Source organism: Leucoraja erinacea, chromosome 14, assembly GCF_028641065.1.
Source record: "Leucoraja erinacea ecotype New England chromosome 14, Leri_hhj_1, whole genome shotgun sequence".
Taxonomy (NCBI): Eukaryota; Metazoa; Chordata; class Chondrichthyes; order Rajiformes; family Rajidae; genus Leucoraja; species Leucoraja erinaceus.
In genome coordinates this window covers 28,488,367-28,515,485 of record NC_073390.1, presented here as the reverse complement: position 1 = coordinate 28,515,485, position 27,119 = coordinate 28,488,367, and the positions used below count along the sequence as shown (strand labels likewise).

The following is a 27,119-nucleotide window of genomic DNA, read 5'->3' as shown; positions in this document are numbered from 1 at the left end:
AGTATCAAGCATTCATACGATTCGCCTTCCGTGGCACTGAAAGAATGGGACACTGCGCAATTGCAGTCTTTGGATGAGAATTGTGTGTTCCTTTGAGTGAATGCAAAAGAACCCCAACACTGTTCACACACCAACCAACACAAAACTGATCAACTGGTCACTCATCAAACTACTGTGCAAATAGTCTGAGACTGTTCCTACAGAGACGGTTCTTGGTCTCAACTACTTGATGGGTACACCTGGGCCCTCAGGATAGTATTACCAGGTGATCGGCTATGGGGGGGATTTTCTTAGAGCTCAGAGCACATCACCCTTCTCTTGCTGCAGTGCAAATATAAGAACTGAATAAATAGGAGCAATCGCAAAATTCCAATTCTCACCCAACTGGCCGTGGGGATCCTGATGCATTACGCATTGTGCCGTCTAATCGCGGGCTCGTAGCCTCCGTTGGCTGTGGCGGGATGAGACTCTTCCGAACAGCCATGCTGCAAACAATGGACATGACAATTTCAACTAGGCTGGTGAACAGCATCACATCACATTTATATTTCAGACAATAACCTGGAGTAGAAGTATAATTGCAACTTAGTGATACTACAAGTTGGAGTCAGTTGAATAAACATCTGAATGGTTCTCGGCAACAAGTTCAGATGGACAATAAGTTCATCCATTTTCTGACTTCAACATACAATGATCATTTAAAAAAATCTTTAAAAATATTGAAACCTGAAATAAAAGCTGAAAATGCTAGAAACAGTCAGAACTGTTTCTTAGACCAGAAACGTTAACTGTTTCTCTCCAAATGCTGCCTGCCTCCAACTGTTTTTCTACAAATGTGTTTTTTCTTATTTTATTTTGCATATGGTATCCATTAAGAGGATACATGTCCATTTCTATGCCAAATAATATCAACCACTTCGAACAAGACTAATAAAAGCTGTCTGCTTTGGCTAACAAAAAGCATATTTATTAGCTACGGGTATAACATTCACTGCTGTCAAGTGATATCAGATGTGCTTTGGAAATGCCTGTTCATTTTGAACATTAGCAAACACAAGAGAGTAGCACAGTGACTTAGTTTAAAAGAGAGCTTATTCATTGCCAGACACCCAAGGTTTATCCTGACCTCTAATGCTGTCTGTGTGCAGCTTGCACGTTCTCCCTATGACCACATGGGTTTCTTCTGGGTACTCCAGTTTCCTCCCTCATCCCAAGGAACACTAGGTTGGTAGGTTAACTGACCACTACAAATGCTACTACTACCGTGTTGGTAAGGGGGTTGGGTGTAAATTTAAAAAAGGGATTAGTGCAAGGACAGCTTGATAGTTAACATGAGACACTGTGGGTTGATGGCCTGTGTCTCTGCTCTACGACACCACAGAAGAAGCCAACTGGAATCCAGTTTAAGTTAGAATAAATCTATCCAGTTTTCTTCCATACAATTTCTCCTTTTACAAAAATACATGTGATGAATGCAAGATGATTTAATTAACATGAATTGACAGGTTTTGCCACACATGCCATGCAATTGAAAGGTGGTTACATTTATCTCATCACAATTTGGTCAGCTTGACTGGGGAAAAGTAAAGCAACAGTTAAATGCTCTCACCCATCGGAGGCTGGCTTCTTGCGCAGAATACTGGGCCGTGGCGAAGATCCTTGTGTTAGAGCAGTAGTACTGCTGCTTGGAGTGTGGGTTTGAATCACGGTTGTGACAGCAGGTGTCGCGCTGAACGTGCTGATGGGATTGGCTATAATGGTTGCTCCATCCGTCAACATCACTGCTGAATAACATGGACGCACATGTAAGACACATTCATGATACAGACAGAATGGACACGACCATTCAACTAAAAGTAATCAGCTGGCATCAAGCAAATTTCAAAGTGTAACACCAACTGGTCTGGACCCAACTGCAATGTTAAGCTCCTGGAATTCTCGTCATTTCAGCACCGAAGGTTACCCATGTCCCACTAGAAATTAATAAAAATCTCCCACAAATAACAATGCTTGTTTACAGAAAGAGCCATTGCTGACCCCTTCATAAATTGATCAGGATGCTTATATCATGTGTGATGCATGGAACTAGTGATTAGTGTACGTGATCAAGGTGATCAAGATCCACTTTCCACTGTTCCCAAGGGACCAAAGTACACTTGCATTTCATTTTAATTATTCAGTGCCCTAAAACAATGTGTAGACAATGAAGCACGTTATATTCTGGTTACTAATGTAGACAATATCACAATGTCGAATAGATAGAAACAAATATTAGCTAAATTACTACAGATAATGTCCTGTCCTTTTCTGTACCACATCATTGCATTAGAGAACAGTTGGATCTTGTTCAGTTTTTTGTCTACGAAATGGGACCTTAGTGTAGCACTTCCTTCCCACTGAAATCAAATGCAGAAGAGAACTTATGCTCAGGCTCTGGGTAGAATTTGAATTCACTTTTCTCTGACAGTACTGATTAATATCATGTCCTGCACGTACACTGACAATGAAGTGCTCCACCTCACTGCCACCTCTGATCCATTTTCCATCCTGTGCCAGACATCAAGTTCAATATGCAGATGCAAATGAGCAAATAAATCTCTTCAATTAAACATTGGGAAGACAAAGGCTTCATTATCTTCATAACCCACCACAACTACCAAGTGGCAAATTATACAATTTCCTATCCTACGCAAGGCCAAATTACTGGTATCCTTGATCTGAACGGAGCTCCAAGCTTCCATACTGCACCCACCAGCCCATCAACTTCACCTCCAGAGTATCATGCCTCCCCCACTGCCAACACACGTGACAAGTCATCCACGTTTTAGTTACTTCAAGATAGGCACAAAAGCTGTTAACTCCGAATAATCGGTCTGAAGAAGGGTCTCAACCCGAAACGTCACCCATTCCTTCTCTCCAACAATGCTGCCTGTCCCGCTGAGTTACTCCAGCTTTTTATATCTATCTTCGGTTTAAACCAGCATCTGCAGTTCCTTCTTACACACTTTAGTTACTTCACATTCCCATTCTTTGACATTCACCTTGTTAACCTCCAATTTTCCGGTTTCTGTAAATGTGCAGTCATCCAAAACTATGCTGCTCCACATCTTACATTGGTTCCACAGAGATGATGGCTGAATGGAACATTCAACTTCCAGTACATCAATGCCACTCATTTAAAATCATCACATGTGTTTACAAATCTCACTGTGGTCTCACTCCTTAATTCGAATCACCTCTGGTGCCATAATCCTCCTCCAATTGCAGCTTGATCATCCACCCAATTCCTTTCACCCAACCACTTACAAGTGTTCTTAATTGTTTAGGCTCCATGTTCAGGCACTTAAGGCCTCCCGTAAAGCCTGCCCCTTTATGGAGGACATGAAGATCAGTGTAGGGAATACAAATATGCCTGGGCAATTTGAGTTCAAGAAAATAGTGTTATGGCTCTTGAAGAGTATTAATGTGGATAAAACCAGAGGACATGATGAAATCCATCCCGTGTTATTGAGAGGAGCAAGAGAGGAGATTGCCGGGGCTTTAACAAGGATCTTTGCATCTTCTCTAGCCACAGGCAAGGGGTGAAGCTGTTTAAGAAGGGAAATAGAGATGCTCCAGGAAATTAAAGGTCAGTGAAACTCACATCAGTGGCTGGTAAGCTATTGGAGAGGATTTTAATCAGATAGGATTTACTTACATATGGAAGAGAATGGGGTAATTGGGGACAGTCAGCAAGGCTTTATCCACAGGAGTTCATGTCTTCCAAACTTGATTTGAGGTTTTTTGTGTGGAGGTGGCGAAGGTGATCGTTGAGGGTATGGCAGTGGAAACTGTTTTTGAATAAGGCATTTGATGAAGCCCTCATTGGCAGGCTGATCCAGAAGGTTAAGATGCATGGGATATACAGCGATTTGGTTGTTTTGATTCAGAACTGGCTTCCTCATAGAAGGCAGAGGGTTGTGGTGGAAGGATGTTATTCTGGGGTCTGCGACATGTGGATCTGTGCTGGGATCTCTGGTGTTTTATGATATTGACCTGGACATGCGTCAAAATGATAGATAACGATAAAGCTAGGCAGATAATGCTAGATAGATAGTGCTAATAAGTGCATGGCTATAAGGAGATACGGCCAAGCCAATTAATTAACTACCCCTGCAGGTTTTTAAAGTGTGCTTTCCCTTTTACCTGGTGGTTTGTTGTCCGACGTCTGTTGGGAGCCGAGTGATGCAGGCTGCAGAGCCTGGGTCCCAAGAGCGGATGACTGAATTCCCTGAGCTCCAAGTGGAGATGGCTGAATTCCTTGGGGGCCAAATGAAGTTGGCTGTAGCCCCTGGGCAGTGATGGACGCCGGCTGGAGCCCCTGAATGTGACGTGTATGCGTGGCGTCCACAGTCATCAGCTGCATGGGGTTGAGATGGACAGTAGACGCTACACCTACACCAGCCTGAGCTGCAATCGCTGCTGCAGAAACAGAGCTCGGTGCTTGCGCTGAAACTGAGACGGAGAGTGGATATTAATTTTTTTTACACAATGCAATTTCCTTTTTTATACGAATCAGTTATAGAATTAGACTTTATAGGACAAACAGCTAATTTGGTCGTAAAAGGAATATCCAATTTAGTCCAAGGTCATTCCTTATAAACTCTTCAAAATTAGCTAATGAATACATACACGAGAAGTAAAAAATAACAAACAAATGCATAGTCTAGCCCTTGGACTCTAGCTTTATGTTAGAACTAATTTAAGTTGCATAACATGCAATATAGATCTCTGCCTTTCTAACAGACAGTTCCAGCATCTCACCACACACCAAGTGGATACAATCGCTTCCCATCTGGCAATTTTGTTCCCTAATGTACATTATAGAAACATTGTTTGAAAAAAAAAAAAATAATTGGCTGCTTGAATTCCAGATTCATTTAATTACACAAATTTAAATTCCCCAGATGCTCTGGTGGTATTATTCAAACTCTTGTTTTCAGACCAATACCCAGGCCTCGGGATAGCAGTCATGTCAACCACCATGATCTTTTACCAATTATTTTAAATTGTCTTCCTCCCTGTTATTGACCTATTGGCAAAGGGAAACATTCACTCTGTTGTTTTTTAGACATTAAGTTAAACTGTCAATTTTAAACATTAACAATAGAAGTAGACTACAAAGCCCTCAAGCTTGCTCCTCTGCCCAATAAGATCAGGTTCTTTGCAAGATCTCCACATTTCCTAATTCCACCTGTCCAAAAATCTCTTCCCGAATATACTCAACATCCACAGGCCTGAAGTTCAGAATTCAAAGGAATTACAACACTTTGTACGAAGAAATAGCTTTTCAGTTTTAAATGGCCACCTCCTTATCCTAGACCCTAGTTCTAGACTCTCCTGTAAGATGAAGCAGCTTCTTAATATCTATCCTCAACATCTTGTACACGTCAAAGATGATCACCTCAAGTATCACTAAACATTGCTGAAACACAATACTGTCCCGTGTTTGAGCTACGATTTGGTCTGCTCCAAAGATCTGGTTTTCAAGCTGTTGGATGGTCATTTTATCCTCTTTTGGATTGGGGTGGAGCTATAATAGCATGGACAGCATGGTTTGGAATGGAACATGTGACACCTACGTTAGATGCAGAGGATCTGGGTTGTGGACATTTTCTAACTCTGCCCCAGACACCGTTCCTCTCCTACCACAGTTGCTGGAGAGTTCCTCCAGCAGATTGTTCCAGATTCCAGTACCTGCAACCTCTTGTCTCTATTTAATTAATGGAATTTAAATTCTCCAGCTCTCCCATTCAGATAACAATTTTTTTCAAGTTTATTAATCCAAACCTCATTACAGCCCTGGTCCAAGCATGGAGGGAAAAAAACTGAATTCCAGAGGCAGAGAGGTTGAATGTTCTTGATATTATTACAACAGTTGACAGAGAGCAGGACAGGACAATGTTCTAATGCCAACTATGCATTGCCCCAATAATTACCTTTTGAATCATATAAAAATGGGAACTTTAGTGATGGTTGCAATTCTACTTGCACAAAAGGTGCAAGCTGACACGTCAGTTTGAGATCCTGTACCAGGGTCTACTGGATTCTTCCTGCGCTCTGAGTTTAGTTATGCACCTGGGGGTCCCGTGGCAGATGACACCTCGCAAGTCACAAAGCCTGTCCACCATCTACCAGGCACATGTCTCAGAGGGAGCGCAGCACCTCAATAAGGCTTCATAGATAGTATCTCCCAAGCCTATAACTTCTTCATCTCATAAACTAAGGGAGGAAAACATGTGATTGCCACCATCTTTATTTTCTCCTATATGGCATCACTGTTTGTACATAGTACATCTCTACCACAAAGAAGCTGGCACACCAACAGCTTAAAGGACAATTGAGATAGTCAACAAATTCTATGCTTGCTGTTGTTGTTGTTCATTCCCGTAAACTGTAAAATAAACCTACTAATCTCATTAACATTGCCCTTCTGAGGCTAGGTTTGCTGGCCTGCAACTACAAAATGGCTGTAATTATACAGAGTGTCACTTCTTCCTTACTAGCCAAAATTATCAATCCTCTAGTGTTCTGACACAAGTTTATTGTCAGAAGATTGACCATCTCCAACTGTAGCCTCCTTTTGCTCTGGTATTTTATTTCATTCACATGTTTAAACTATAATGTTTTATTCTTAATGTTTTATGCTTTATTCTTAATGGTTTATTACTGTATGTCGTGTTCTTACTTGCGAGCGGAGCACCAAGGCAAATTCCTTGTATGTGTACATACTTGGTCAATAAAGTTATTCATTCATTCTCACCACCTAAAGCTTCACATTAAATAACACTAAAACCGCCAACTCCACTGCCATTACAGTTGGAGGCCGAGCAGAAACTTAACTGGACCGGACACAAAAAAGCTGTGGTTACATGACCAGGTCAGTAGCTTGGAATCATGTGGCAAGTGATTCACCTCCTGATACCCCGAAGTCATTCATTCATCTAGAAGGCACAAGTCTGGAATGTGATGGGATAGACACAAAATGCTGGAGTATCTCAGCAGGTCAGGTAGCATCTCTGGAGAGAAGGAATGGGGAGAAAATCATCTCCAGAGATGCTGTCTGACCCACTGAGTTGCTGCAGCATTTTGTGTCTACCTTAGATTTAAACCAGCATCTGCAGTTCTTTCCTACACATGTGATGGAATAGTCTCCAATGCCCTGGATGACTCCATCTCCAACAAGGTTTGCCACCATTCAGGTCAAAGCAGCCTATCAGCATTCCATTAAGCAACTTAAACAAACCATTCCCTCCATCACTCTGTACAGTGGCTGCAGTGTTACACTATCTGCAAAATGCACTGCAGTTACTTGCTGAACGTACTCCGATTGTCCCCCCCCCCCCCCCCAAATTTGCAATCTAGCAAACAGGAGTAAACTGGTAGTTTAATGGTCATCATTACAAAATCTGTCCATTTATTTCCAAATAAATGTCTGTACGGTGTTTGTACGTTCCCCTCCTTGACCTGCGTGGGTTTTCTCGAGATCTTCGGTTTCCTCCCACATTCCAAAGATGTACAGGTTTGTAAGTTAATTGGCTTGGTAAATGTAAAAATTGTCCCTCATGGGTGTTAATGTGCAGGGATCGCTGGACGGCGCGGATCCGGTGGGCCGAAGGGCCTGTTTCCGTGCTGTATCTCTAACTTAAATAAACTGAATTTAAATCTATAGCTGCCATATTTCAGCTCTAGTAACCAAATTTTCAACCAGAGCTCTAAATTACAGTTCTGCTAACTTAACCACACCAACCCTCCCTCCCCTCAGCATCGGAACATCACTACCTGCAGTTTCTCCTCCAAGTCACACATCATCTTAACTTCAGAGTATATCACAAGCCTTTCATCGCCGCTAGACCTAAATCCTCACCTTTCCTCCTGAGTTTGAGCAACGGATAACAGTGGCTCCAGTAGCTGCCACCACTTTCTCAAAGGCAATAAATGGTGGTTATGCCAGCAATAACCACATCACAAATCAAAGGAGAATCGATAGTTATTGGTCTTCATAGCTTGAGATACACATTCCCTCCAATTAATGTTATTTGTTTCTATAATGCAAAATACTTTATTTTGTTTTAACCAAATGATCATCACATTTCTCTTCTTCAACCATAATAGAATCAGAAATATTAATCTCAACAACAATCCTCTTTGACCCACCTTGTTGATGCTGACCGTGATCCTACCTATGCTAATCCTAATAGCCTGCATCAGGCCCCCATCCCTTTGTTCCTTTTCTATCCAATTATCTGTCCTTTAAATCTTTGTAATTTTATCTACTTCCATCTCCTATGGCAACTCGTTCCATATGTTGACTACCGTCAAACTTATCTCTTCTTACTTTAAATCTGTCCTCTCTCCAGGTCTAGACTCCCCTGACGTGGGGAAAAAAAAGATTCTATCTAATCTGTGCCCGTCAAAATTTTATGAATCTCCATAGAGTCATTCCACAGCCTCCTATGAGAATAAACCCATCTTATCTGATCTCTCTGTACAACCACAGCTCTTCATTTCCTTTGGAATTTCTTCTGTCACCACATCCCTTTAATTGTGAGGAAGCTACTTAAAACATGTTACATAAAGGCTAGTTAGTCAAATGGGAGCCCTCCCAGTTGCTCAGTTTATCCTGGCTGGTACTGCCATAACAGCATGTTAAATAATTCAGTATATTCGTACCTGGGTATTGCCGTATAGTGGATACTGTGCTGGTTATTGGGGTAAAAGTATGTGCCAGTGTTGGGTAGCCAGGGATGGCAGCTGATGGTGGATAAGCTGGCAGGTAGTATTGAAACTGCACAGGGACTTGTCTGGATGGAGAGCAAAAGGAATTGTAACAATTAAGAAATCTTAGTTAAGATAAATCCCACATAGATTTTACAACTAAAGATTTTACCCATATCCTTGAACAAACATCTATATATATATACATACATACAGACTTAGATTATGGCTGTTCAGTTAACAGAAATTCAAAAATTGTGGATAGAAAAAAGAAATTAGCTCTCACGGAATTTATGCACAAAAATGTAAATACATAAGTTACTTTTTCCCAATTATCATTTCTTGATATATCGTTGTATGGAACAAGCTGCCAGAGGAGGTAGTGGAGGCTGGGACTATCCCATTGTTTAAGAAACAGTTAGACAAGTACATGGATAGGACAGGTTTGGAGGGTTATGGACCAAGTGCAGGCAAGTGGGACTAGGGTAGCTGGGACGAGTTGGGCTGACTAAGTGGAATTATGACACAAACTGTTATTCCAGTGTGCTTTTCTAGGAACGCAACTCTCTCCCCGCCCATAATGCATGATCACCTGTGTTCAGGTTTTAGAACAACGTCTCCTTTAGTAAAATTTATTGACGACTTGAATAGGTAACTTTAATGTAAAAATAATTGTACCATTATCTAGTCTGGTAGGAAGTATCTGCAAGGTGCAACATAGTCTTGATCAACTCTGATATTTACACGTGTATTTATCAACAGGTCAATGGATGTATATTAGAGGTGTAAACTATAATCTATTTTCACCTTTAATACTACAAAGTGGAGCTACGTGAATATGCCTCACCCAGCAATTATGGCTTTATTAGTGCCTTTATTATAGAAGTGCACATGTGGAGAGAGAGCATGGAGATGAAAGATGCAGTGAAAATATTGGTGGAATGAAAAATCGGTGGAAGTTGGATATGCATCCATCAAATGTTCATTTGTGCTTCCAACATTCACTCAAACACTGGAGGCAGCCATACCTGTTCTCAGTCCGTGTCTCCATTGTAACAGGGTTAGGTGACGCCCTGTGACCAGGTATAGAAATCAGGTTCCCCCTTTCTGTGTAATCTGGTTGGATCCGCGGAGAAGTGTGAGTTATTGGTTGAGGGACAACTTTTGCTGTAACACAATACAAGAGTATGCATTAGCAATAGATAAATGCATTTCCAACTATTAGCCATTTGTTTTACACCCAGGAAAAGCATCTGGGTAATCCAAGATCGCAACTGCAAAGAATTATGTTGAAATTTCATACTGAGTATTTCTACACCTTGATTTACTTCAGATTTCTAGCATTTTGTTTATTTGCTTTTCTGCCAAAATTAGCCAATCCATAAAAGAACTGATGAAAATTATTCCAAGATGCCCATTAAAAACAATTGTTGGTTTAGAACAAGAGATATCGACCTCGTGTTTGTTCCTACTTGTAGGAGCCATTCATGCTTAGACTAGTTACTGTTGGCATATTTTATTGTTTTGTCTAGATATTTCTTGCAGAATTATTTTGTACGCTTGGGGGTGAGCTTTTGATAAGTAGATGAACGTTACATATAGCGTAGTCGCAGGGAGTGGCTAGGTCAGACCAGCCATGGGATTTGGAGAGAAAACAGTTCTTACTTTGATGTAATGGCAATTTCAAACTTTTCCAATATTCAACTTTCCATTGCCATTACTCCACGGGTAGGTGGGAGTGATCGTATGCAGATAGTAAAAACGGAAAGCTACAATTTGTATAAGAATATGGTATGTTCACTTTGTCTGTACAACTACTTCAATAAAGAACTAGAAAATAACGACTGGAAGATCCGTTTTTGCTTGTCTGCGTACGATCACTCCCACCTACCTGTGGAGTAATGGCAACGGAAAGTTGGATATTGGGAAAGTTTGAAATTGCCATTACACTACTCAAACAATCTTGTAGCTAGCCCTCCGATTTCTTACTCAACATATTTCCTCACAGATTGGTGGGATCATTTTCTTTCCTATGCATTTGGAACTTGCCCAGTACGATCACGAATCCAGGGAAACTTCACTAATTCCCACTGAATAGCAAAAGGATTTTGAGAATGCATATCAGAACATTTCACTCTCTCCAGAGTGCTCTCAAAGCAGTCAGGAACCCAGTCAAGACTGAAGTTCCCAAGTGAATGCGTTGATATCTGAAAACTCTAGCTGGACTTCGGTTAGACCCTAGATACCTTTCAATAAGTGGTCATGTCTTCTTGTGACATGCGAGTTTGAAGCCAGGGCAGTGGGTTTCACTCACCAACAGGAATAGTCGACGTAGTGACGACAGGAGCATGAGGTGTATGGGAAGCCATTGTCATGTTCACAATTGTACTGCTTGTTACTTGAGCATGGGAAACAGCACCTGTACAGAAGAAAAAAAAATAATTTTGAGTAAAAATATAAGAAAAAGGGGCAACTGACCAATCATAGTCATCTGCAAAAGCAACTCAGATATGTTCATTATGAGAGGCTGAAACATGATATAAAATGAAAAATCAATTAAACTTTTCCCATTACAAAAGTTGACTTCTAAAAAATATAGAAATTGGATTCCTTTGCATTCACCATTTTCTTAATGTAATGTTTCAACCATTTTGCTGATTATGTTGAGTTTAACTTTAATGGCAATAACCGATTACTACAGTTTTTAATGTTTTAAAGGAAATGCTGTTCCAGACAAAATGACAGTCTTTCGAGTACATTATACTGCTGCACAAGTGAGTTTTCACTTGAAGTGGGGTCAACAGCTTTCTATCTTAAGAGTCCAAAATGAAATTAAGTATTTTCCAGAAACCAGATACTTACCCTGACCTGTGGTAGAAGGGATTGAGTTTGTTGAAAGTATAGGTGCCACTGTAGCAGCAGCGACTGGTGTCCCAGTACTGAACATGGCTTTCTGTTGAAAGAGAACTTGCTTGTTGGTGTTGGAAGCTGTTAAAGGTACGGTTCTGATGCTACCTACTACATTAATCACCTGATCAATAACAGAAATAGAGTCACCTTGAAATAAATACAATAGCCCTAAAATCACATTTTTTATATTTTTCTGCACTAAATATTTTACATTCAAGAAATTGTTATTGTGACTTATTTACTTTGTTCTAAACCCTAAAAGCTAACATGCATGCTCACTGATATCTCATCTACTGGAAATAAGGTCAGCACTGTTGAACAATTGTCAGTTGGATGCTGTGGAGATGAGAGAAAACAGGGAAGAGGGGGAAAAGAATAAACAGCAAAGTGTTGGGTAATGTGCAGTAATACTTTGGAGCAGTGTGACTGAACCATTGTCACAACAATAATTAGCATACAGGTGCCAAGATCAGTCTCAGTGCTGCCCATATGTATAATTGCAGCACTTGTAAAGCAATGTGGGAGAGGCCGGCAAAATAAAACCAATGGACCAGTGGGAACCCTTTAACTGCTAAGGTTCTTGATTTTTTTTAAATGAAGTCCTTCTTGTTTTACTGTGAGTGAAGGTCACATAATTAAAACTTTTGATCTAATCTGCTAGTAAGTAAAATGCATGCACTGTACACATTACAAAAGAGAAAAGACATCAACACAAAGGCGAATTACAACAGTCCAATTTTCCAACAAGGGGGACTTCTGGCAGGTGTCAATACTCTAGAACATGCACAAAATGCTTTCAACACACGGTTTAAATTCTTGTTTTAAATTCTAACTTTTAGGTTTATAACAAGCAGAGATTAAAACAAAGATTTCGTAAGCTCAAAAAGATATAACACATGCAAGGATACATAGTTGGCCAGCTTGCCAAAAAAATGCATTTTAACCAACAATGGCAATAAGACAGTACAAATATGGTGGAATTATTTATTACTCAGACATGTGTGATTGAAGGACACCAATTACAAACAGCAGGAGTATCTCCAGTATCTGTACCATTCAAAAAGTCATGAGTGTTAGTTAAAGTAGTTAAAAATGTTTGTGCTGCAAAAATGCCCTACAAATGAGAATTGTGTATATTCCTGATGCATGCAAGTTATAGTTAGCATTAATAGATTCACAAATCATGCTCTTCTAGTGTTATTCAATTTGTCAAACGTTTGCCTCAGTTGTATAACTTTCTTCCCATTTGAAAAACTGCTGAAGAAATGCTTCAAGAACTGGCGAATATACAGTTATGCACACTCAAAATCAAATGCACACTGTTCACAAATATTATTTGCCACAAAGCCATAGTCTTTAGTTCATGAACAAAAAATAAACATTCAGTATTCTCACTTGCCAATTAAGAAAATACATTTCAAAGAAATGTAATTGACTATAACAGTAAAGAACAAAATAACAAAGTATTTTACTTTTACTTAAACCACATGTTGATTTTAGTGGTAATTTTCATGTCACTGAACAAACCAATTTTGGAAGGATTTTTCCGACATAGTTCAGAGTAGAACAACAAAGAAGAGGGGGATTGGTGGGTTAGGACAAAATTATTAATAAGTTTACTTGTGGAGCCAAGTCACAGTATAGGGAAGTAGGTGGAACTTTACCTGTGTTATAGGATGAAGCTGTGGTTTCTGGCCAGCCACTGCAGGGTGAGAAGGCAATGTGATGCGAGTAGTCGTATCTCGAGACTGCTGAGTACGCTGGATACTAATTGTTGCAGCAGACGGGTGAGGTTGGATGGTCAGTGCCGGTCTACTGCAGGCAAGGAGAGGAAAGTAACAATTCAGACAGGAGACCTCGCGGAAGGCATTCTACATAATTCTGAATATTCACTGACAAGGAATGAAATTTGAAGTAGGGCACACACAGTCTGAACTCAAACTTAACATCTATTCGCCATAATCCTCAACATTCTTGGGGAGTGTTGTAGAGCAGCAGGATCTAGGAGTGCAGGTACATAGTTCACAGTAAGTTGCGTCACTGATAGACAGGGTGGTAAAGGCGGCTTTAGGTACATTGGCCACCATCAGTCAGGGTATGGAGTATAGAAGTTTGGATATTATGTTACAGTTGTACAAGATTTGGGCAAAGCCACATTTAGAATACAGTGTCTAGTTTTGGTCAGCCTGCGAGAGAAAGGATGCAATTAAGCTGGAAAGAGTACAGAGAGATTTACAAGGATGATGCCAGGACTTGAAGGGCTGAGCTACAGAGAGAGGTTGGGCAGTGAGGACTTTATTCCTGGCAGCACAGGAAACTGAGAGGTGATCTTAGAGAGGTGTATAAAATGATGGGAGAATAGATAGGAAGAATGCAGTCTTTAACCTTGGTTACGGAAATCAAAAATCAGAGTACATAGGTTTCAGGTGAGAGGGGAAGATTCAATATGAACCCTAGGGGCAACTTTTTCACTCATAGGGTGGTGGGTATATGAGGAGGTAGTTCAGACAGGTAACGATAACAGCAGTTAAAAGACACTTGGGCAGGTACATGGATAGGAAAGGTTTAGAGGGATATAGGCCAAACGTGGGCAAATGCGACTAGCTTAGACGCCGCATATTGGTTGGCAGGGACAAATTAGGCTAAAGGGCCTGTTTCTATGCTGCATGACTAACCATAAGCATATAACAGATGTAAATAATTACAATTACATTTTTCAAAAACTTACAACTTTATCAGAGACTATATTGGCTATAAGTAGGACCGTTAATGTCCAAATATCTGAGAACAAAATTACTTATGGCAATGCAAACAAAATTAAGCATAGAAGGAATGAGTTTGATAACCGTATCTGGACTTCTATCAGTGGTCCACTCATTTTACTTGCACGGTTGTCAAAGATTTGGATGAACTCCAGCAACAACAGTTGCAGATCTCCAAAAACAGATACAGCATATGAACAAGGCTAATGAAATATAGCATTCCAGCAAAATCACTGCAACACATCAATCATTACAGAGTAGAAAGGAAAATTATTGGCAAATGAAACATCATTTCCCCCAAAAACAAAAGAATGCAGGTTCTTTCTTCATTAAATGGAATGCTTCCAATTGAAGTATTTAAATCTGTGCACTGTCAGTAACGTATACAGAGCTTGTTTCCCATCAAATTACCTGTGTGCTACATCTGCCCCATGGGCTGTTGCTGCTGGAATGACAGGAGACTGGGCCCGTGTTGCAGACACTGTTGCTACCACTGCTGAAGGGATTGCTGTAGAAGTGGTTGGAGGTGGGCGAGACTGCCAAAAAAAATCAATGTACAAGATTCAAATACTGGAGTAATGTCAGATATTCAAATGGGTGCAAACTGCAGATAAGGTGCGAGGTCAACTATTCAAATTGTTTGGTTTGGTATTAACAACACATGTACTGAGGTACAGATAAAAGCTGTATTTTGCATGCTTATCCAAATCACACCAGATAATAATACATAAATACAATTGTCAAAATCGAGTATAATAGATAGAGCAAAGGGGAAGATAGAGTGCAAGATATACTTCTTGGACATATATTGCACAAAAGGCCATTCATGCTATCACATTAGGTCTAGCACAGACCATGCAGAACTATAAGCAAACAAAAACACAAATGCAGAGAACATAGAACAGAACGCAGTAATAAGCCTTTGGCCCACAATAGGATCTTCAGTGATAGGAGCAGAATTAGGCCATTTGGCCCATCAATTCTACTCTGCCATTCAATCATGGCTGATCTATCTCTCCCTCCCAACCTCATTCTCCTGCCTTCTCCCCATTACACCTGACACCCGTACCAATCAAGAATCCATCTACCTCTGCCTTTGCCTCCACCGCCTTCTGTGGTAAAGAATTTCCCAGATTCACCACGGTCCGACTAAAAAAAAAAAAAAAAAACGCTTCCTAAAAGATCGTCCTTTAATTCTAATCACCTCTAGTCCTAGACTCTCCCACTATCCAAGTCTTTCATGATTGTGCACGTTTCAATGAGGTACCCCCCTCATATTTTACCAAAATGCATGACTCCACACTTTGCTACACTATATTCCATCTGTCACTTCTCTGCCCACTCTCCCAACCTATCCAAGTATTTCTGCAGAGTCCGTTTTCTCTACATTACTTCTCCTGCACCTACTTCCATATCATCCGCAAACTTCATCACAAAACCAATCCCCTCATCCAAATCATTAATATACGTGAAGAGCAGCACCCCAGCACCGAGCCCTGTAGAACTCCGCTAGGCACTGGCAGCCAACCAGAAAAAGCCCCCTTTATTCCCACTCTTTGCCTTCTACCATCCAGCCAACCTGATATATGCCTTAGATACCATGGGCTCTCATCAGCTCTTAGCAGCCTCCCATGTGGCACCATATCTAAGGCTTTCTCAAATTCTAGATAAACACCATCTACTGACTCTCCTTTCTCTGTCCTGCTATTTACTTCTTCAAAGAATTCCAAAAAATGTGTCTGTCAAGACCTCCCCTTCACAAAGCCATGCTGACTTTGGCCCATTTTATCGTGAACTTGATGCATATCCCTCTATTCCCTGCATATCCATGTGCCTATCTAAATGCCTAAATGTGGTTGTATTGAAGATAATTTGGAATGAAATATGATAACCAGCAAGGTTTACATTGTAGACATGTACCATTGAAATGATGAAGGTGTGCAATTGTTACAATAGTTGCTATAATTAAGCAGCCACAGAATGCGGAAAAAGATATCGACTGTAAACCTGGTTTGTGTTAGAAGACTTGTAAAAAGCATTGATCAGTCTGGGAGTTAAGAGTCCTGATCAAGGTGAATTTAATCTTATAGATGTTGGACTTGTGAATCGTGCAAGATTTCAGGCTTACCATTCAACACATGGGGAGTAACAGGAAGATACTGCAGCCAAACAATTCTATCAGATGGTAAAGCATTTCCATACACACAGTGATGAACGTTGATGCAACTTTGTGCATGTGCAACCATTACTGGGAACTGTTGTACCGATCAATGTGTTTATACACTGAGAGCACTGGGCGTGTGCAGTAAACACTGGTAGACAAGTATGATTAATGCCACTCACGATCTCACAAACTCATAAACAGTAAATGCTCTAATTGCAGAAGCAGGATTTGCCCATCGGATGAAGGACTACTCCAGTCAGTTAAAACAATCTTCTTTTTTAAAAAAAATTGCTACCTGGTCACTGCTGGAGAATGTCTCTCACTCCTCTGGGATGATGTCGGAACCCTCAACAATCACCGTACACTCTCTGCGTTACCACCTCCAAAGGTACAATAACCCACTGTCTGTTAGCAGCACCAGGTGTCCAACCACATACCATCTCCACCATTTTCCACTCAAGCTTAAACTTCACAGTTTCCATTAGAAACTGCTTTTTCAGAGCTGTCACTTTGGTGATAGATCACTGCGGCAAGATACGTACATAACTTTGACCCTTTTACCTAGTTTGTTGCACACAAAAGATCTGGGACTTGTAATTTGAACGTACATTGTACAATGCACCTGGAATACAACAGTTGGAAGTTGTTTACACAGCACCCATTTTATAACGGAAGAATTTCTAGAAATGCATTCTATCAGGAGTCCATCAAGGTAAAGATTTCAATATTAACTAGGGCTTATAGTTTACAGTTAAATAGTTACCTGTATAGGCAAGTGTAGAGAATGTTGCACAGCAGTCTGAGGATTCCCAGCAGTCGGTAACGGCGCTGGAGCAGGGCGCAGGACCGTAGTTACTTTGGAACTTGATATTGCTGCAGCTACTGCTGCACCTACAGAAGACATCAGCTTTTAAAAATAATTCATGTCATCAAATCTCAAAAGTATTGAAAGGTACCAAACATTCCATTAATTCCTTGAACTCCACTGATTTGGTATTGTAATCATACAAAACAATTGATCAATCTGCTGATTGATGAATATTGATGGATATCTCTGACTGTTTGAATAATGCTATAGAAACTGCTTAACCATATTATTTATTCAATTTAACTGGAAGCATGTTTAGCTCACTGAACGGTGTAGGAAAGAACTGCAGATGCAGGTTTAAACTGAAGATAGACACAAAATGCTGTAGTGACTCAGTGGGATAGGCAGCATCGCTGGAGATAAGGAATGGATGATGTTTCGGCTCTTGAAACATCACCCATTCCTTCGCTCCATAGATGCTGCTGCACCCGCTGAGTTTCTCCAGCTTTTTTGTGTACCTTCTATCATTAGCTCACTGAACCTTTGCTTAAGCACACATGGATGTTTAACATCCCTGACTTGTAGTTCTCCCTCAAAACTTTGACATGGTCTTTACACAAAAGCACTAAGTGTGGTTTCCTTTAAATCACCCAAACCAAGCAGTGGTAATAATAATGGCAACAATGGTTATATCAGATTTAGAGCAGTCTGCGGAGTACAAGCTCTACATAAGAACATAATGCAGGACGAGTTAAAAAGACTGAGTTTAACTAGTTTATGGAAAGTGTGTATAAAAATACCTACAGCATAAAAATAAAAGGTTGGGGGGGGGGGGGGGGGGGGGGGGAAAGAGAAGGAGAAGGGGTGATAAGAAAAATCATGCTATATTTTATATTTGGACAAAGGTGTTGAAGAGTACATTACCTCTAGGCACATGAGATGAGAACATGTGGGTCTGCGCTGTGGACGGTCCAATGTGGAGTGAGGCTGGCACAGAATTTCGGATAATAGACATCTGCACATTGGTGCCCATCAGATGAGGGATGTTAGGATGTCCCTACAAAGAAGATAATCCAGATCAAGTCACAATACTGATACCATAACCACCAATTTGAACGGTCTTCTTGAGAGCACCTGTAAACGGGTGTTTTAGACTTGGAACAAATATAAGAGTTGTGCTCTTACCTGCTGCCCACTGATTGTAGCCACAGGAATTGCAGATGCCTGAGGAACGCTGGGGTCCATGCTAACAGTTACGTGTCCAGAAACTTTAGGTGGAACAGTCAAGTGTCCCAGGCCAGATGGAGCAGGAGCAATGGGCCGACTAGGCAAGGGTGACTTCAGTGTTGTCTGAGAAAACAAAACTGGTGTGACTTCATGGGGAAAAGCATTCAATGGCAACAGCACAACTATGAGAAGTTGTCAAACTTTAGTTTGTCTGAATCTTTTCTACTAATGTGCATATTTTGATGTGTGATCAATATTACAGAGGTGCAGTCATTTACAACACCCAGAAGAAGGAAGTCTGGATGTTAATAATTCTGCTGCGCTTCAAAATAAATTACTCAAATACTGATGGCATCATCTTGGAACTGGCTTGAAAGGATCAGAATTCACCACTGGTCATATTAGCATAGCCTGACAGATACCATTTCAACATTCTCACGTCATCAGGTTCAATAGCTCTCCTTGCAGATTTCCCCAAAGACAAGGTCAGCATTCACTATTTTAAAACATGCACAAAAATTAAAAACGCAAAGCTGCACTTTCAGTGCGTTACTTGGTCAAGTACAAAACTCAGGAAGAAAATGTACAATTTCTAGTTTGTTCAGCACATGTTTACTTGAATAGGCTGGTGGGCATAATTGAAGCTGGTGTCTCCCTCACCACCAGTCGCATCTCCTGCAGAGAGATATGCATTTTTGTGCCCAAATAAGACAGCATTTGCTGCAATGCCTAACACTACCTTCAGCCACACAAGTCATTTACAATAAGAAAGCTTATTGTATTGTTCCTTTGAAATAAGAGCTATACAAATTGCTTCTGTATTACTAAAATCACCAAAATGCAGCATCTGAGAAGATACATCATTCTGAGCCAGTCTTTAATGCTGACAGGCAAAGGAATGAATAGTGATTTAACTTCACTAAGGTATAATAAGACCAATCTAATATAATTTCTAACATCACAGAACTGGGAAAGGACTGCATTCAGCATGCTAACTTTCATAACAAATAAGCTCCAACAAATTTGCATTAATGAGCTTGGATGTACAGGTGGCACTGGAATTTGAATAATTGACATGCTCCCAAGGATAGAGACTTTAAACTAACCCAACCCAACAGTACACATGCAGGAAAACACAGAGGCCATTCTGCTCAAGTCTGCTTTGCCATCTAATTAAATTGTGGATAATTTGCATATTAGCTCCATTTACCGCTCTGGTTCCGCATTCTTTAATACCCTAATATTCAAATTCCAGTGCTCCAACTACCCAACAGTACCAACTGCTTTGTAGGAAGAGTTACAGATCTTCACTCTCCTTGCAGAAAATATGCTTCCTGATTTCATTTCTAATTGCAACAGCTCTAATTTGGAGTCATGTCCATTGCCCTTGACACTCCTGCCATCAAAAAAAATATTTCTCTACCTATCATTTTGAATGCACGCATTATTCCGGGGACCTTAATTAGATCATCTCTTAATCATTCAATCCGAAGCAAGTACAAACCAAGATTCTGCAATTTCCCCAGAATAGTTAAAAAAAACAATCACAAAGTATGAAGAAACAATAATGAGTTGCAGAATGTTGGGTTTGCATCTGGGAATGGAACATTTTGAAAAATAAAACAGGATGATGTGGGATGCTCACTGATGCACTGATTAAGGGAGCACTGGCAAAGAATAGGAGAATGGCCCAGATTAAATTCTATGTCAGCTACATAGTTAGTGTCCCAGGCCATTCTTCCTGGACCATAATCAGAAATCTGAAAGAGCTAGACCAAGAAATGTTTATAAACCGAAGCATACATACCTTCATCAGTCCTTCTGGGAAAGTCAGCTGAGTGGCCTGCGCCAAGTGTGTGGGAGGTGCACCCATAGTTACGGGCACACCAGGCTGCTGCATGTGGTGCTGGGCTGTTGCTAATGGCTGTGCATGTGCCTGCACTTGTGGGTAAGGCCGTACTACCACAGTCTCCTGCTTCTCATCTCGGAATGGCAGCGAAGATATAGTATTAGAGTGTTCACGTGGCAAGTGCTCCAAATCTCGATTCATCTCCTCACTGGCAGCTATGGAACAACAATATAATTAATATACACGGTAAAGCTATACTAAAGTGTCTGATTTGATCTTAACATCCCATTTTGATTGTTTAGTACCTACATTCCTCGAAGCCTGATCACCATCTCCTTTAGGATCAATGCACTTCCCCACCCCTTTCCACCTTCTCTGTAACATCCTCCGGCTTTACAACCTCAACATGTTCAGGCGCCTCAAATCCTTGCAGCCCAAGATCATCTCTGATAAAATCCCAGTTTAATTTAGTTTAGAGATACAGCGCAGAAACAGGCCCTTCGGCCCATCGAGTCCGCACCAACCAGCGATCCACGCACATTAACACTATCCTACACACACTAGGGACAATTTACAATTTTATCACGCCAATTGACCTACAAACCTGTACGTCTTTGGAGTGTGGGATGAACCCCGGAGCACCCGGAGAAAACCCGCTGGTCGTGGAAAGAACGTACAAACTCCGTTGAGACAGCACCTGTAATCAGGATTAGGACCAGTTATGGCCCATTTAAGTGCACAAGTAGGTCTGCTATAATGCACGTATACACAATGTGAATTATGAATAACACAAACTATCTGAAAGTTACTTTAAAAATTGGCAAGCAGAAAAAAAGCTGTCCTGCCGAAAAACATTTCCACGTAGTATCACAGTAATTGGACATTGTTGTCCCTTAAGAACACAGTCTGTCAGTTTCACTGCAGGTGGCCATTGAAATTGACAAGCAATCACTTCTATTGACACAAGTACAATGATATTAGATTAAAGAAATAACATACAGTCGTCAGCATTTTTGGATTGCAGTATCAAAATCCTGCAGAAAAAAGGCCTGAAACTCTCTAGTCCCTAAACGTCCTTTGCCTATTGACATTTTATAACTCAATTTACTATAACGTGAGATTTCTTAGAAAGCGGCTATACCATTATAGCAGAACTACCTATCTTAAATAAAAACCTGTCAGCTTGTAGGCCATATATAGACATGCTGGAGTAACTCAGTAGGTCAGGCAGCATCTATGGAGAAAATGGATAGGTGACGTTTCGGGTCATGACCCTTCTTCAGATTGATTGGAGGGGAGGGAGGTGGGAAAGTGGAGGAGAGAAAAACTGGAAGCATGTAACAGCTTGTATGCCATTCCTATTTAATTTATTTTAAACCAATTCAATCTGCACGTGGCCTTATGAAGTCAAAACATTCATTGCAAATTCAATTAAGCTTTAGAGGTTGCTGAGGAACATAAAAACGTTGAACAGACATACCTGTTATGCTATTGCCTGGTGCCACTGGACCACTGGTGTTCTGCATGCTGGTGATGGAAGTCTGGCCAGCTCCCAAGCTCGATGAAGACACACCAGGTCGTGGAAACTGTTGGGTGCTCATTGGACCTTGGAATGAAATAGCCACATGGTAGTTTATACAACAAGAACAGCAGTAGGAATCAAAAGATAACAGAAAGCAAAAAACAGATGCAGATGCTGAAAGGTTGATATAAAAACAGAAAATATGCAGCTGGTCAGGCAGCACAGATGCGAACAGAAATAGAGTTAATGCTTCAGGTCAATCATTTTTCAAAAACAGGAATTTTGCAGACAATCCGGATACTGGAACCTTGAGCAAAGAACAATGTTGTTATGTTCCCTAACCCACTGAGTTACTTCAACACATCGTGTTTCTTGCAGGAAATGTTTGAAACTATGTACATCATGGTCAAGAGAAGTGAAATGGGTGGAGAGAACAAAGAAAGCCTGCGGTCAGGTGAAGACAAAACTGAATCAGATAAGATTATAGCTAAGAAAAGACAGTGAGACTTGAAGGGATAGATTGGCCTGGCACGAAAACCCAACTGAAGCTTGAACTCAGGATTAGATGAAAAGTTATACTTTATAATCTACGAACTTATCTCCAATGACGTATTATAAGTAATTCATTCCACCTTTTCTCTTTTTTGATATTTGTAATTATTTTTTTTCTCTTTCTCTCTCTTTCTATCTACATAAAAAAACACTAGAAGCAGAATTAATCGACAATTGAAAATTTTAAATAATGTATGATTGGTATATGAAAAGTTTTTTTTACTATAATATGTAACTATACTTTACCATAATATGTTTGCTTCTAATAAAAAAGATATTAAAAAAAAAAGAAAAGACAGTGAGTAAAAATAGTTTGCGCGCAGCCTCACCCTGGCAATGGAGGATGCCCAGGAGAGATAGTGGCTCAGTTCACATTAACCAACCTGATCTCCCGGTGGCTCAGCACTTCAACTCCCCCTCCCATTCCAAATCCGACCTTTCTGTCCTGGGCCTCCTCCATGGCCAGAGCGAGTCCCACCGCAAATTGGAGGAGCAGCACCGCATATTTCGCTTGGGCAGTTTACACCCCAGCAGTATGAACATTGACTTCTACAATTTCAGGTAGTCCTTGCTTTCTACCTCCTTTCCCTCCCTTCCCAGCTCTCCCACAGTCTAATGTCTCCGCCTCTTCCTTTCTTCTTCCTCCCCCCCCCCACCCAGTCTGAAGAAGGGTCTTGACACGAAATGTCACCTATACCTTCGCATCATAGATGCTGCCTCACCCGTTAAGTTTCTCCTGCATTTTTGTCTACCCAGGAGAGACAAGTCAGTATGGGAATGGGAAGAAAAATTGAAAATGATAAGCAACTGGGAAAGCCAGTAGGCCTTTGTGGACCGAGCGCAAGTGTTCACCCCCTCGCCTCTATCCACCCATTATTTGCCAGGCCTGCTCTCTTCCAGCTTTCACCTCCAGCTCCCCCCCCCCCCCCCCCCCCCCCCCAAAACAAACCGTAAGATCAGGCTGAAGAGGGGTCCCAACCCGAAACATCACCTCCCCATGATCTATAGAGATGCTGTCTGACCTGCTGAGTTACTCCTGCACTTTGTGGGGGCTTTTTATGTAACCCAGCATCTGCAGTTCCTCCTTTCTCTAAAGAATAGATGGTTTGTAATTGCAGATGAGGTGTTCTGGAGAGATGTAAATGAAAAATGAATGAGGACAAAGGAGGCACGAAAGAAATCAAAAAATGTCTGAAGAAAGTCACCCATTCCTTCTCTCCTGACTGAGATGCTGCCTGTCCCACTCAGTTACTCCAGCAGTTTGTGTCTACCTACAAAAGAAATCAATGCTGGAGCTGAGAAATAAAGAACACAGGAGTGACTGGAAATTTGAAATGGAAGAGAATGCTGACAATACCCAGAACAAGCAGCATCTGTGGAAACTCCACTATCTAATAATATGGAGGGGCAAAAGGAGGCTGTTGTTGTATACCTCCCCTATCAGCATGAAACCCTGTATGTATAAAGTTAAATAATTCCAGGGATGATTGGGTTAACATATGATGAGCGTTTGCTGGCACTGGGCCTATAGTTACTGTAGTTTAAAAGGATGAGGGGGGCCCCTAAGTGAAACTTGCCCAATAGTGAAAGTCCTGAATAGGGTGGATGTGGAGAGGATGTTTCAACTAGTGGGAGAGTCTAGGACCAGAGGCTATAGCCTCAGAATAAAAGGATGTAACTTTAGAAAGGAGACGAGGAGGAATTTCTTTAGTTAGAGGATGGTGAATTCGTTGCCTGTGAAGGCCAAGTCAATGGATATTTTATTAAGGTGGAGATTGATAGATTCTAGATTAGTACGGGGTCAGTGGTTATGGGGAGAAAGCAGGAGAATGGGGTTGAGAGGGAAAGATAGACCAGCCATGGATCAGCAATGACAGACTAGACTTGATGTGCTAATTGGTCTAATTCTGCTCCTACAACTTATGAACAACTTACATATTCTGGAAAGATTATAGCAGAGCAAAGCTCATTTTGAAACAACATACTAATAGGTCTCCAAGCTCAGGAGGCTCGTGCCTCCCTTCCCACTTACATCCGATTAAACAGCAAGACAATGACTGAACAGTCCATGTCATCAACCAATAAACATTTCAGCAAACAAATGTTTTTTTGTTTAAAAGGAATTTAAGCTTTTCCCACTGAGAGTAGGGAAGATTCAAACAAGGGGACATGACTTGAGAATTAAGGGACAGAAGTTTAGGGGTAACATGAGGGGGTGGAGGCAGGTTCATTTTTATAATTTAAAAATAAATTGGATAGTTATATGGACGGGAAAGGAATGGAGGGTTATGGTCTGAACGCAGGTGTATGGGACTAGGGGAGAATACGTGTTCGGCACGGACTAGAAGGGTCGAGATGGCCTGTTTCCGTGCTGTAATTGTTATATGGTTATAATTACTTTCAAAGAGTTCAACTAGCACAACAGGTTAAGCGACCTCTTCTTGTGCTATTGTTGTACAATTCAAACTAGTGGAATAACCCAAATAAACCTAGTTGGAACAAAACAGAACCCAAATCTTAATCTTGTTGTCTAACTTCCTTCCTCTACAAAACAAGCTTCACGTGTCACTAAACGCTTGCAAAGCACACTCCATTCCACAGCAACCTAAATATAAATAAGACCGTAGAGGGACTAACAACTGACTGGGGTTACACCTCAAGTAGCCCACATTTAGCTTCCCTTGTGAAACATACTCATCCTATAGTTGTGAATGTTCAAACTGCAACCTGTAGTATTTAAATTAGACATTCAGTTCCTAAATTCCAACTCACCAAGTAGACAAACTTTCTCATCTGTACAAGCACATTAATCTTATGTCGTTTCACTTAATGTCACTTTCTCAAATCACTGAAAAGCTCCTTCCCCAAAGACTATTTACAAAAAACTCAAAATATTGCATCAAAGGATGGTGAGCCACCATTCATTTTCATAAATGAAAATTAGTACGACTTCGACAGACCAAGCAGCTTAATGTGCTGTCAACAGCCACCTCAAGCCATTTCTACCCACCCTATCAGATACATTGCTTTGTTCTACTACATTCCTCCCCCCACCCCCCTCTCTGAAAACTAACTTGTATTGATATAAATATATCTCCACCGCCTCAACAATGCACCCTACACCAAGGTAGCTCAAAGCCTGATGTCTTAATGTCAGGACTGTCTCAGTAATATAGTCCAGGACCAGAAGTAAATGTCCTCCTCTCAGAAAGATGGTCCAAAGCCGAGGGTCTCTTTCTCCCTTTAAAAGTATGCTCATCTCTTAAAAATCCAGTCTGTAGACAAAGTGCATCCTCTAGAGGAATCAGCGCTTGATGTGTCTTTGTACTCTCACTAACAAATTCCAGAGCTAATATATCTTTCCCCATCTCTCTAACCGACCATAATTGGACATCTCTCCTTGCCTCAGTAGTGTTACAGTCTCTCCAACCTTGTCCAGAGTCTAATGTGTTTCCCCTTCCCTCAGTATTTCTGATTGCGCCCCAATATGCCCATCTTTTCTCTCTAATACTGCTCAAGGCCTGATGCGTCTCCCCTTTCACAAGAACGCAGTCGATGTCTGATGTTTTCCAATATTCCACGGAAGAAACTCAGGGCTGATTTGTCTCCCTACACTTCAGTCACATTACCCACGGTATCGCCCGACCTCGGATACTGCCCACTTCCTGATCGCTTTCCACCGAGTCACTAATAGATCATCATCCGGTGCATCTCCACCTCTGCCACCAACGGGGATCGGAGCGTCTCCCGCCGACACGGCCCGGGTCTCGGCGAGTCTCCCGCCGACACGACCCGGGGCCCGGCGCGTCTTCCGCCGACACGGGCCTCACCTCGGCGCCCACACTCAGCAGCCGCTGTGTTCCGTCACCTCGACGCTCGCACTTTTTCCCCCTGTTGCGGGTAATCGCTTCCCGAGGCTTCTCTGCCCATCGACGACGCCCCAAGCAACTTGCTCTCTGATTGGCTCGCTTCGGGAATCCTCTCTATTGCCATTGGATGATGACCAGGCTGAGCGCGGCGATTCAACGTGAAACACGTGTTTCTATTGGCTAGTGCTCCGCGGCCCCGCCCTCTCGGCCTCTATTGGTCAGTCCTGGGCGGCTGTGAACTCTGACCCGGTTGCCGTGGCAACCCGTGACAGAGCAGTGCCTCCGCGCCGCCTGCTGGGAGTGGGAGTCTCTGGCCTTTCGTGAGTGTGTGGCAGTGGCAGACTGTGTCTGTCTGTCTGTTTTCGTGGTCGGGTAGGAACGGGCTGCCAGCAATGGGCTGTTTCCCCTTGCCTTGTGAGGCCAAACATGTAGAAAATACTCACTGTACGACGTGGCCTGATCAAAAATAGGATGTCACGCCACGCACTTTCCCTGATGCCTGTTATTAATGGTTATGGCGGAATCCTGTTAAATTTACAACCCAGAGGCGGCCATTAGATCTCCCTGTACCGCCACCAATGCCTTTAAGTGTACGCCCCCTGTTTTTTCACCTCACCGTTAACAGAGAAAGATGGCCTTCCTATTTCTGATCTACGTCGTGTAATTTCATTCGCAATTGTCTTTCCTCAGTCTCCAAAC

At 41.5% G+C, this 27,119-nt stretch overlaps 1 protein-coding gene across 9 annotated transcripts in view; it reads right to left on the bottom strand.

Moving 5' to 3' along the window:
• The window catches only part of LOC129703476 (histone deacetylase complex subunit SAP130-like), a 47,154-nt gene extending 20,624 nt beyond the window's left edge, over nt 1-26,530 (bottom strand). Inside the window, exons 1-16 of one of the 9 annotated variants that reach the window (XM_055645968.1) lie at nt 26,382-26,530; nt 21,958-22,083; nt 21,082-21,174; nt 20,436-20,692; nt 18,587-18,751; nt 18,326-18,458; nt 17,357-17,484; nt 14,841-14,965; nt 13,332-13,482; nt 11,620-11,788; nt 11,072-11,176; nt 9,786-9,924; nt 8,713-8,843; nt 4,186-4,494; nt 1,610-1,784; nt 381-485 (exon numbers count right to left, since the gene is read on the bottom strand). In XM_055645968.1, the coding sequence (XP_055501943.1) occupies nt 381-485; nt 1,610-1,784; nt 4,186-4,494; nt 8,713-8,843; nt 9,786-9,924; nt 11,072-11,176; nt 11,620-11,788; nt 13,332-13,482; nt 14,841-14,965; nt 17,357-17,484; nt 18,326-18,458; nt 18,587-18,751; nt 20,436-20,692; nt 21,082-21,174; nt 21,958-22,078 (2,306 nt within the window). In that variant the 5' untranslated portion in view covers nt 22,079-22,083; nt 26,382-26,530. Of the gene's footprint in view, nt 1-380; nt 486-1,609; nt 1,785-4,185; nt 4,495-8,712; nt 8,844-9,785; nt 9,925-11,071; nt 11,177-11,619; nt 11,789-13,331; nt 13,483-14,840; nt 14,966-17,356; nt 17,485-18,325; nt 18,459-18,586; nt 18,752-20,435; nt 20,693-21,081; nt 21,175-21,957; nt 22,084-26,180 lie in introns of all 9 variants that reach the window. The other 8 variants (XM_055645972.1, XM_055645974.1, XM_055645973.1 and 5 more) reach the window with 8 other exon arrangements.
• Between the last annotated feature and the right edge of the window lie 589 nt (nt 26,531-27,119).